At 39.6% G+C, this 12,562-nt stretch overlaps 1 protein-coding gene across 7 annotated transcripts in view; it reads left to right on the forward strand.

Annotated features, from left to right (window-relative positions):
- The window catches only part of LOC127427067 (ATP-binding cassette sub-family C member 3-like), a 70,219-nt gene extending 61,847 nt beyond the window's left edge, over positions 1–8,372 (forward strand). For 4 of the 7 annotated variants that reach the window (XM_051674403.1, XM_051674402.1, XM_051674407.1 and 1 more), the window contains 8 exons: positions 757–956; positions 1,363–1,489; positions 2,162–2,263; positions 2,782–2,928; positions 3,053–3,211; positions 4,628–4,794; positions 7,404–7,598; positions 7,915–8,372. In XM_051674403.1, the coding sequence (XP_051530363.1) occupies positions 757–956; positions 1,363–1,489; positions 2,162–2,263; positions 2,782–2,928; positions 3,053–3,211; positions 4,628–4,794; positions 7,404–7,598; positions 7,915–8,023 (1,206 nt within the window). In that variant the 3' untranslated portion in view covers positions 8,024–8,372. Of the gene's footprint in view, positions 1–756; positions 957–1,362; positions 1,490–2,161; positions 2,264–2,781; positions 2,929–3,052; positions 3,212–4,627; positions 4,795–7,403; positions 7,599–7,914 lie in introns of those variants that run through there. The other 3 variants (XR_007894895.1, XR_007894896.1, XM_051674405.1) reach the window with 3 other exon arrangements.
- The last annotated feature ends 4,190 nt before the right edge of the window (positions 8,373–12,562 follow it).

A 12,562-nucleotide genomic window follows, 5' to 3' on the forward strand; every position in this document is an offset into this window, starting at 1 on the left:
CTTTAATTGAAAAGACTTGTTCAGGCAAAGAATGTCAGAGCAAAACATTTTGCATGTTGCCAGTTTAAAGGAAAATTCTGGGTTCTATACAAGTTAAGCTCAATCGACAGCATTTGTGGCATAATATTGATTAACATAAAAATTTTATTTGTCTTGTCTGTCCTTTTCTTTAAAAAAAGCAAAAACCAGTGAGGCACTTACTATGGAAGTGAATAGGGCCAATCCATAAATGTTAAAATACTCACCGTTTCAAAAGTATAGCCACAAGACGTAAACAATATGCGTGTTAATATGATTTTATTGTGATAAAATTGCTTACCGTATGCCGTAAACGACCCTAAAACGATGCTTTAAACAACTTCACAGCTCAAATAATATTCAAGTTTTAACAGTAGAATTAATGTAGAATTAAATCCAGCTTTCAACCCCTCCAAAAATTGGCTCCATTCACTTCCATTGTAAGTACCTTACTGAAAGTGGTAATTAACATTATGCCACAAATGCTGCTCTTTAATAAGAATGGTGCTTTCTGAATCCTCACTTTTATATATATATATATATATATATATATATATATATATATATATATATATATATATACATACATATGTATGTGTATGTATTGATATTCAATGTTCCCGTTTTGTTATATTGTTTATACTATGTTGTTGTTGCTGCTGCTGTTGTATTGGTCTCTATTGTTATAATAGCAGTTAAACAGAATGTTTGTTTCTCTCCCCCTGATTTCCTCTGTAGAGATTTTATGTTGCAACATCTCGACAGCTTAAGAGACTGGAATCTGTCAGTAGGTCTCCTATATATTCTCATTTTTCGGAGACCATCACAGGCACTAGTGTGATCCGTGCCTACAGGCGAAACAGTGCCTTTGTACTCATGAGTGATATGAAAGTGGATGAGAACCAAAAGAGTTACTATCCTGGTATTGTTTCCAACAGGTAGGTCTGGTCTCACATTTGGATTCATGCATTTCTGCAGAACACTTAAAGGGACAGTTCACCTAAAATTGAAATTTCTTCATAATTTTGTCACCCTCATGTGGTACCAACCCTGTATGACTTTCTTTCTTCCTTGGAATTGAAGAGTAGATATTAGGCAGAATGTTATCCTCAGTCATCATGGAAAAGCTGTAATAAAAGTGAATGGTGACTGAGGCTAACATTCTGCCTAACATATTCTTTTGGGTGAACTATCTCTTTAACACAGAACATACGAACAATAACTTGTTTGTTAATGGATATGTTCTTTCCGTTATGCTGTTTATTGAAAAATTAGGTTTTGAACAAATGACCCTTGTGAGATTTGGTCACTCTGTTGTAAAGTGTTGTGTTTGAAAAAATACAGATGGTTGGGGGTTCGCGTTGAATTCATTGGGAATTGCATTGTGCTGTTTGCTGCTCTATTTGCTGTCATTGGGAAAGACAAGCTCAGCCCCGGCTTGGTTGGTCTGTCAGTGTCATACGCTCTGCAGGTAAATAAAACTCCTTTTTCACACTAGAAGTGTATTATAAAAATACAAGCGAGTAATGTTAAAGAAATAGTTCACCCAAAAATGAAAATTCTGTCATGGTTTACTCGCCCTCATGTCGTTGCAAACCTAAATTACTTTTCTTTCTTCTGTGAAAAAAGGAATATTACAGTTGCTTATTTCCATACAACAGCAGTGCATAGTGACTCACTTTAAAGCTTAAAAAGCACCCAAAAGTGTGATAAACGTAGTCCATGTGACTCGTGCATCATATTCTGAGTCTTTCGAAAGCAAACAATCACTTTTTATGATGAACAGACAAAATGTAAGTCATTATTTTCTAATCAAATCAAAATAAACTCACGTAAACAGCCCACAAATCTAAAATGGCATGTTTGGTCACAAGACCTTCAAGAACCAATGAGTTTTGTTAAGGTGAGTAAACTTGAGATTAAGTAAATAATGTTTAAACATTTGTGCGTAATCTCTTCTTTTCAGATATTAATAATAGTACAGAATGAAATGAGTAACAAGGTGAACTGTAATAATTTTAGAGATGGAAATATGTCTGGAAGTCTGAGTCATGACTCATGACCTGTTTGCAATTCTTTTTTTATCTGTATCCTGCAGGTTCTCTATAACAGTACTTGTTCCTTCTTTTACTTTACTGAATAGGTCACGATGTCCCTAAACTGGATGGTAAGGATGACCTCTGACCTTGAGAGCAATATAGTAGCAGTGGAGAGAGTGAAGGAGTACTCAGAGACACCAACTGAGGTACAGTAGAACAAACTCACAGCAATATATAAGGTTGAATCTCACATCAGTTGTCAAAAACTGTCTGGGTCAGATCAAAGTCCCTCTCAAACCAAATCAGTCCAACTGGCAACCATATTAAATATTCAGTTGCTTACTATAATGTCAATAATAACTGACAAATAGCAAGTTTGTTATTTGATTTCATGTTTACTATAAATAGTACACATCAAATTAGATTTACACCAAAACATGCAGTAGGTAATCCAAAAGTAATCAGATTCGATTAAATAGTGTAATCTAAAAGATGAAGTTACTGATTACAATTTTAGTTGTGTAATTCATAATCAGTACCAGATTACATTTCAGAAGTAATCTACCCAGCACTGGATGTGGTTACTATAAACTATCCAAAGAACTGTACAAAGATTCCTCAAAATGCTCCTTTAATAACAGCATTACTGTTTGGAACAACATGAGGAAGAGTGGATAATGACAAAACTTCATTTCTGGGTGAACTATCCCTTTAATGCCCATAGGCTCCATGGATAGTGAAGGACAAACAGCCACCCCCAGATTGGCCTCCAGAGGGAAATGTACAGTTTATGGACTACAGTGTGAGGTATCGAGAGGGACTGGACCTGGTATTGAGGAACCTCTCGCTGAAGGTCAAAGGAGGAGAGAAGGTGAGGAACATCGCAAAATGTTTACCATTATGATGGCTTGCATTGGTCTGTGCTCAACAATACTATTAGAGTGCGGCAAACAAAACACTCATCACAGAGAATTAAAAACCTTTTTTCTCTACAGATTGGCATCGTGGGAAGGACAGGGGCTGGCAAGTCCTCTATGACACTGTGCCTGTTCCGCCTGATAGAGGCGGCGGAGGGAGAAATCATAATCGACGAGGTGAAAATCTCCGAGATCGGCCTTCATGACCTCAGATCCAAACTCACCATTATCCCTCAGGTCGGTGTGTTGTAATTTCCTCGGCTTTGTTGGTGGTATGGCATCTGTTTTAATTTAAGCACAGCTTGAAAATGGTGTTTATTGTCATATTAGTGTTTCACTAATGTTACCTTTACTATGTCAGCAGAAAAAGCTAATTTCCCAGTTCATTGTGATTTTCATCCTGGCAGTAGAAGAGAGCCAATGCAACTTCTGGCTCGCAAAACAGTGGCTAATTAGCTTGTTCAACTGAAAACACAGTTGTGGCAAATTGGTTTTCAGCTTGTGTCCAGATTCATAACATTTTTGTTTTTTCCTGTTGATTGTTTTCGCCAGTAAAACTTGTTCTTAACCTAATTTCACCTTTTAATAAAAACTAACATGCTGCTGTGTGAAAGCACCTTTAAAGATTACATTGAAGATTTTATGTTTATGATATGAATGTTGTGATTGTGAAAGATTGCTTTCTACTTAATGAAGAACTGTCCTCACCATACTGTAAAAATCAGGTTAAACCAGCCTAAGCTGATTTGCTGATCTTAGATGATTTATAGTCCCCGCCTGAGCAGCTGACAAAACCCCTCTAAAACCAGCAAACCAGACCAGGCTGACCAGCTAACTCACTTAAATGGATAGTTCACCCAAAAATGAAAATTATCTAATTATTTACTCACCCCTTAATGCCTTCCCAGATGTGTATGACTTTTTTTCTTCTGTGGAACACAAAAGATTTTTCAAAGAATATTTCAGCTCTGTTGGTCCACACAATGCAAGTGAATGGTGACCAGAACTATGAAGGCCCAAAAGGCAGCATAAAAGTAATCCACAAGACTCCAGTGATTAATTCCATGCCTTCTGAAGTGATATGATAGGTGTAGGTGAGAAACAGATCAATATTTAAGTCCTTTTTTAACTGTAAATCTACACATTCACTTTCACATTCAGCCACCTACTGATTGAGGCGGTCAAAGGTGGAGATTTATAGTATAAAATGACTTAAATATTGATCTGTTTTTCACCCACACCTATCATATTGCTTCAGAAGACATGGATTTAACCACTGGAGTCATATGGATTACTTTTATGCCTCCTTTATGTCACTGTTGGACCTTCTGAGTTCTGGTAACCATTCACTTGAATTGTGAGAACCTACAGAGCTGAAATATTTTTCTAAAAATCTTTGTTTGTGTTCTGCAGGAGATAGAAAGTCATACACATCTGGGATGGCATGAGGGTGAGTAAATGAGGAGATAATTTAATTTTCATTCCTTTAAACTGGTTTAAGCTCTCATTTTTTTTTCCAGGAGGCCAGGCACACTTCGCTTGCTTTATTCTTTATTATGATATAACATATCTGGTACTGCATTGCTAGCTTGTGCTTTTATGTATGCAGCAGAAGCATTTTAACTTGTTTGTGTGATTGAAATGCATTTTTAGGAACCTGTTCTGTTCTCTGGAACTCTGCGTATGAACCTCGATCCCTTTGATAAATACAGCGATGATGAACTGTGGAAAGCTCTGGAGCTGTCTCATTTAAAGAAGTATGTTAGCAACCAGGCTGCCAAACTCAATTTGGAATGCTCAGAAGGAGGGGAAAACCTAAGGTACATTTAGTAGCGTATAGAATGTCCTGGTTACTTTCGTAACCTCCATTCCCTGATGGAGGGAACGAGATGTTGTGTCGATGTAGTGACACTAGGGGTCACTCTTGGGAGCCCCAAACACATCTGCTTCTTTGAAAAAAGGCCAATGAGAATTGGCGAGTGGAATTTGCATGCCACTCCCCCGGACATACGGGTATAAAAGGAGCTGGTATGCAACCACTCATTCAGGTTTTGTGCTGAGGAGCCGAGACCAGGTCCCGGCCATTTCAGCGGGTAGTTCAGCGTTGTGGCAAGAGGGACACAACGTCTCATTCCCTCCATCAGGGAACGGAGGTTACGCAAGTAACCAGGACGTTCCCTATCTGTCACTCACTCGACGTTGTGTTGATGTAGTCGAACTGTGTTACGTGAACTGGTGGTGTGTGACAGGCATACCGCTGTGTGCCTCATAGCCAGCACACCAGGCCATCACGTAACCTCCCCCAACGCTCTTATGAGCGTCGAACGGTCCATCAGGAACAAGTCGACTGCCCAACTATAGGGACAGGCTAGCCCAGCCGAGGCTTCTTTCCCTCTCTTTTCTCCCCATAAAGAGTGGAATTTGTTAACTGACTGGGAGCCATAAGTGTCTGCGTTGGGGGGTGTCCCTCCCAAGGGGAAGACACTGCAGAGACCACACCCCATCCAAAAAGAGGGGGGGAGGGGTATTTTGAGTGGAATACGTCACATGGTCTTACCGAGTCTTGTCGGAAGTATGTCATGTGGAGAGGTCCCATGGTAAGTCCTACCCGAAGGGGGAGGAGTTTCTACAGAGCATGGCGACCGGGGGCAGAGGAGCCTCTGCCCAAGGAAGACGCAGTTTGCCGACAGGGAAACGATTTTGCGGAATATATCACATGGGGTCGCCTTCGGGGAACCAGCACATGTGGAGCACCTACCTCCACAGGGGTCAGGGTCTCATTAGCACACGTACTGGTCTGGCAGAGAGTTTCTCTGCAAACTCAACTGCCAGAGGGCTAAGGAGTAAAGTCATCCAGGGATCATCGTCTGTGAACACGACTGGGAGTCAAGAGCGCACGTCTTCACCTCAAGGGAGGGGAAAGGCGCTATGCGCAAGTGGTACACCCGGCTAGCTGTCCCGGAACTTACCTGCTCGTGCCTGCCAATACACGAGACGAGACCAGCTCTACCCGGAGATTGTAGAACCTTGCAAAGGTGTTGAGTGTTGTCCAGCCCGCTGCTCTGCAGATGTCTGACAAAGAGGCGCCACTGGCCAGGGCCCAGGAGGCCGCCACACTCCTGGTAGAGTGGGCTCTTAACCCCACAGGGGGTGGCATGTCCTGAGCCTGATATGCCATCGCAATGGCGTCAATGACCCAGTGGGCGATCCTCTGTTTGGAGAAAGCGCTTCCTTTCCGCTGTCCACCAAAGCAGACAAAGAGCTGCTCGGAGCTTCTAAGGCTCTGCGTGCGATCCAAATAGATGCGTAAAGCTCGCACCGGACACAGCAATGCCAAGGCTGGGTCTGCCTCCTCCTGGGGCAGAGCTTGCAGGTTCACCACCTGATCCCTAAAAGGGGTCGTAGGAACCTTGGGCAGATAACCGGTCGGGGTCTCAGGATCACGTGAGAGTAACCCGGACTGAACTCCAGGCATGATTTTCTGACAGAGAACGCCTGCAGGTCCCCTACCCTTTTGATGGAAGTGAGCGCAGTCAGGAGGGCAGTCTTCAAAGAGAATGCCTTATGCTCAGCTGACTCCAAGGGCTCAAAGCGAGCTCCCTGTAGACCCCGAAGGACTACAGAGAGGTTCCACGAGGGGACGAGGCGTGGTCTGGAGGGATTCAACCAACTAGCGCCTCTCAGAAGCCTGATGATCAAGTCGTGCTTCCCCAAGTACTTACCATCTACTGCATCGTGATGAGCCGAAATAGCGGCTACATACACTTTCTTACGAAAGCAAGGCATGACCGCAACGTTGCCATGGTCATGTTCTCGCCCAGACATGTAAGACAGCGATCGTGGTCGTCAGAAGCGGAGAGATAACGACCGCAACCAGGAATAACACACAAACGGAAAGTCATCTTTAAAAAGATGTTCCGTGTGTGTGCCGCTCTTTTTGTGAATGAAAATATACTCTTTTAGAATATACTCTCTTATTTTCACTCTGCCGAAGCACCCAGGGGCGTTCTCTGCACTCCACGGGTGCAGAGGGGGAGAAGCCGCTGAAATGCGCTGTAAATCCAGCAGTTTTGAGGTGCGTCTTTGGAGGGAATTGAATTCAGTGCACTGAATAGAACTGCTCCGAAGAGAAAATCTGAATAAGTGGTTGCATACCAGCTCCTTTTATACCTGTATGTCTGGGGGTGTGGCATGCAAATTCCGCTCGCCAATTCTCATTGGCCTTTTTTCAAAGAAGCAGAGGTGTTTGGGGCTCCCAGGAGTGACCCCTAGTGTCACTACATCGACACAACGTCGAGTGAGTGACAGATTGGGAACAGTAAAAAAGAGATCGTTGCATTCACATTTCTGTTCCTGTATATGCTATGCAACATTATAGTTAGGACCTTTTGGTGATATCATTATATAACACCTGCTGGTACCTGTTTAGTGTGGGTCAGAGACAGCTGATATGTCTGGCACGAGCTTTGCTGAGGAAGACCAGAATCCTCATCCTTGATGAAGCCACAGCCGCTGTTGACCTGGAGACAGATGATCTAATCCAGTCCACAATCCGCACTCAGTTTGAAGACTGCACAGTTTTCACTATAGCTCACAGACTCAACACCATCATGGACTATACCAGGTACTTCATGCACATTTGTCAATGCAAATCAAATTTGAATTATTAAATTGTTAAAATAAATTATTAGAGAAAATATTATTGTTTATTAAAGCATGCTTGTGATGTAAAATTAAAAATGTAAATAGTAAATTGAAATTGAAATGCTTGATACGTGAATTAAAAGACTTGATAATTCTTTGATGTAACTGTCTATGAGTTAACACCGATTCATTGGAATAAAGAGCAGACATTTCAAATACATTTCTTTATTAAGGCAATGCATATGCACAAATTCAACTCCAAATTGAATTAATTGCATGCTTTTCTCTTGTCACAGAGTGCTTGTTTTGGACAAGGGACAGATAGCTGAATTCGATACACCGGCAAACCTTATTGCACAGAAAGGAATATTTTTTGGAATGGCTAAGGATGCGGGGTTGGTGTGAACCTGCTATGCTGTAAAAAAGCCAAGAGTGCCTTCACACAGTATCACACAGAATGCCAGTGAATGTAATATTTTTTTTTTACTCAGCAGCAAGCTACATTCAGGATCTGTTTTTATATTTACATTATTGTTTTTTTCCTTCTATAAACTACAGTGACACTGTTACTTCAGTGACTAAGTTTCATGATGAAGCAGTGTATTTTTTGTACTGTATTATTTAAGTCACTTTCTGAAGTTGTTCAATAGGGAAGATTACTGCTCAATTAAATGTGTGATTCCAAATCTGTAAAAACTTGAATTCTGTTACTAGAATTGGAGTATCGTCGCATTTATTAAAAAAAGTAATGCTATTTCTGTTCTATGTGTATTTTGTACATTTTTTTTCATGGGCAGTTTCCAAATTCTGTTTTGGTATTACTACAGATTTTTAACAAATTCACTTTCTTAATCTGCTATTTCCATTGATGCTAGGCACTTGGTTTAAGGCAGCTGCACATAACTTATCTCAGGGGTCCTTTATAATTTACAGAGTTTGTGTGAATTGTTTGCACCTTAAGTGGAAAATGCATAGAGCGTCTATTTTACTCAAATTATAATTTAAGCACATGGCTTCATACATTTAGTATTTAATAAAGTACATGGACATTAAAATTAGAGCTTTTTAATAACAGAAACCATGATGAAGAAATGTGAAATTGATGAATTCCTATCTATTTTAAGTGTAAGGAGTGGACACAGAACATGGCATACATTAAATTATTAAACATAATAATTAATAATTTAATAATGATAGTAAAATATATATATATATATATATATATGTATGTATATATAGACAGCTCTGGAAAAAATTAAGAGACCACTGCAAAATGATCAGTTTCTCTGGATTTACTATTTATAGGTATGTGTTTTATAGGTATTTATAAGCATTGTCCTGCTGGTGAAACCAATCCTCACAGTTGGGGAACATTGTCGGAGCAGAAGGAAACAAGTTTTCTTCCAGGATATCCTTGTACGTGGCTTGATTCATGCGTCCTTCACAAAAACGAATCTGCCCCATTCCAGCCTTGCTGAAGCACCCCCAGATCATCACCGATCCTCCATCGAATTTCACAGTGGGTGACACTGTGGCTTGAAGGCCTCTCCAGGTCTCCGTCTAACCATTAAGCAACCAGGTGGAGGATCGGTGATGATCTGGGGGTGCTTCAGCTAGGCTGGAATCGGGCAGATTCATGAAGGATGCATGAATCAAGCCACGTACAAGGATATCCTGGAAGAAAACTTGCTTCCTTCAGCTCTGACAATGTTCCCCAACTGTGAGGATTGGTTTTTCCAGCAGGACAATGCTCCATGCCACACAGCCAGGTCAATCAAGGTGTGTATGGAGGACCACCGGATCAAGACCCTGTCATGGCCAGCCCAATTTCCAGACCTGAACCCCATTGAAAACCTCTGGAATGTGATCAAGAGGAAGATGGATGGCCACAAGCCATCAAAGCCGAGCTGCTTGAATTTTTGTGCCAGTAGTGGCATAAAGTCACCCAACAGCAATGTGAAAGACTGATGGAGAGCATGCCATGATGCATGAAAGCTGTGTTTGAAAATCAGGGTTATTCCACCAAATATTGATTTCTGAACTCTTAATAAGTTAAAACATTAGTATTGTGTTGTTTAAAAGTGAATATGAACTTATTTTCTTTGCATTATTCGAGGTCTGAAAACACTGCAACTTAAAAAATTACATCTAGGTTAAAAGATTAACTGACCAAAATGTTCTGGTGAAGTTCAAATGAAAAGTGAAATTCAGCATGTTTTTTAAAAATCCTAGATTTTTATTTTTACAATTTTAAAAATCTATTTATGTAAATGACTGTTTAATTATAATTTACTAAAAAGTGAGTGAATTCAGGTAAATTGGGCCACTTTTGATATTAAGATACAGTGGCCCAATTACCTGAATTTACCCTAATTGTGTTGCAGTGTCTATAGATATTTAGGCTGTTACTCACCACTAGAGGACGTACAGTACATAAGTGACATATACAGCAGTATGTGGCACATACTGCCCTTCTTTTTTTAGTATCAAAAGAAGCTAACACATTTACCAATGTTTTTCATTAATTAATTACATCATCCTTATGGGTTTCAAAAGACTACACATCTCATGTAAGTTGTAAAATCTAAGTAATGTAAATCCTGAAAGGAAGTGTGACACTGTATGTGGATATATATAAAAAAAATCTGCACTTACAGATACAACATAAAGCAGGTCAAAGGGCGTCATTCCTATCATACTGGACACAGCTGCTATCTGTGCTCCTCTGAGCTCTCAACCATACACATTTCTACTACCTTTAGCACCAATGTAAAGTACAGGGTGAAACAAACTGAATGTGAAAAATAAATATCTTGCAGATTGTCACTACAACTTATTCTTTTCACCTCCCAAATAAAGATATTCCTATTCAAATAATAAGCCAGATTTAGTTTTATATAATTAAAGGGCTTAAATGGGCAGATTTTCTCACATTTTTCTCCAGAGTGCTACCTTTGTAAAGCCAGAAAACTCCAAACTCCAATCATCAAAAACTTAATTAAAGAGAGAGATAGTTCACCCAAAATAAAACAAATTCTGAATGTACTCACCTTCATTTTATTCAAACCTTTATGACTTTCTTCCATGCAACACAAAAGGAGATATTACAAAAAAATGGGGACAGGCGCTTTTGAGTTTCGAAGCCCCAAAAATAGTCATAAAAGTGGTCCATATGCTCCATATTCAGACTCTTCTGAAGCCATACAATAGCTTTGTGTGAGAAGCAGACCAAACTTTAAGTTGTTATTCACTGAAAATCTTGACATCCGACCTGGCTTTCCTTGGCATGTGCCTTGACACAAGAACTATTTCATTCTTGTGAGTCTGATATTTTTATTGAATCAGATGATTTGGTTTATAACACCAGTCTGAATATTTTGTTCACGAATCAGACTGGTTCGGTTCTTGAGTTCAACTTACAGAGCTCGTTTTCATGAACATCAGAAAGTCATTTATTGCAAGAAAGCTGCTTAAGACTCGAAAGTGGCGTACACGTTTGCATGCAGTGTGTTATAGTCTTTCTCTTTACTCCCGTATTCAGTACGCAACTTTCTCAACAGCAACGTAATTTCCCTGTGATGCTTGCGTAAAGAACAGACATGATGTCTGAGGACAACTTCGCTATTTTATTCTCTGTTGCTTTGCTTTACCAGAGTTGTTGCTGTGTTTGTTTCCTTTACTTTTCACTTTTGCAATGGAATTGTGCTGCAATAGTGGGGTTTCCTTCTTTCGTCAAACTCCAGGATTCCCCCAATATACTTGAGTGTATATGCACGGGCATTAAGGACAGTAGTCAGTATTTAATAATGTTGTGTATAAATTGGTATAGTTTCTGAGGTGAAATGTCCACTATGTTAACGCTAGAAGCGAGTTAGATTTTCTCCCAAACAGATACGTTTTTAAAGGTATAGTTCATCCAAATATTTAAAATTATCTCATCATTTTCTCACCCTCATGCCATCCCAAATATGTATGACGTTTTTTCTTCTGCTGAACACAAATGAAGATTTGTAGAAAAATATTTCAGCTCTGCAGATCCTCACAATGCAAGTGAATGGTGACCAGAATTTAGAAGGTCCAAAAATGACATAAAGCAGGCATAAAAGTAATCCATAAGACTCCAGTGGTCAAATCCATATCTTCTGAAGTTATATGATAGGTTTGGGTGAGAAACAGATCAATATTTAAGTCATTTTTTACTGCAAATCTCCACCTTTGACCAGCTCCAAACAGTAGGTGGTGATATGCACAAAGACTGCAAAGAAGAAGATGTGGAAGTGAAAGTGGTGATTTATAGTAAAAAAGGACCAAAATATTAATCAATTTCTCACCCACACCTATCATGTCCCTTTGGATTACTTTAATGCTGACTTTTTGTGCATTTTCACCTTCAGAATTTTGGTCACCATTCACTTGGATGGACCAACAGATCTGAAATATTCTTCTAAAAATCTTAGCTTGTGTTCTGCAGAAAAAAGAAAGTCATACACATCTGAGATGACATGAGGGTGAGTACATATTCATTTTTGGGTGGACTATCCCTGTAAGTTTAATGCTTTATCATGTTTTAAATCAACAAAAACTTGCTTCTGTGTAAGGAACAGGGCGAAAAGTAAGTGTTTATGAATTGATAATCTGCCATTTTACTCATGGTACACTGGTATTATTTTTGTAGTACATTAACTGATTGTAGAGTAATATAGAAATATACTGTAGTGCAGTGGTTCTCAAATTGGTTTTGCTTCGGGACCCAGATGTTACATTGGACATCAAGTGGCGACCCACCTTAGTAAAGAAAACATAATCTGTATTCAATGTATCCTGCACTGGATTGTCTTTTATCTTGCATAGTTTTGTTCATGGTTTTCAAGTATAAGGGCATGTATCATTTGACATTATTTTTGTTGATGATGTCAACAACAAGAAGTTTTCTCTCGCCGCTTT

Source organism: Myxocyprinus asiaticus, chromosome 36, assembly GCF_019703515.2.
Source record: "Myxocyprinus asiaticus isolate MX2 ecotype Aquarium Trade chromosome 36, UBuf_Myxa_2, whole genome shotgun sequence".
Lineage (NCBI taxonomy): Eukaryota > Metazoa > Chordata > Actinopteri > Cypriniformes > Catostomidae > Myxocyprinus > Myxocyprinus asiaticus.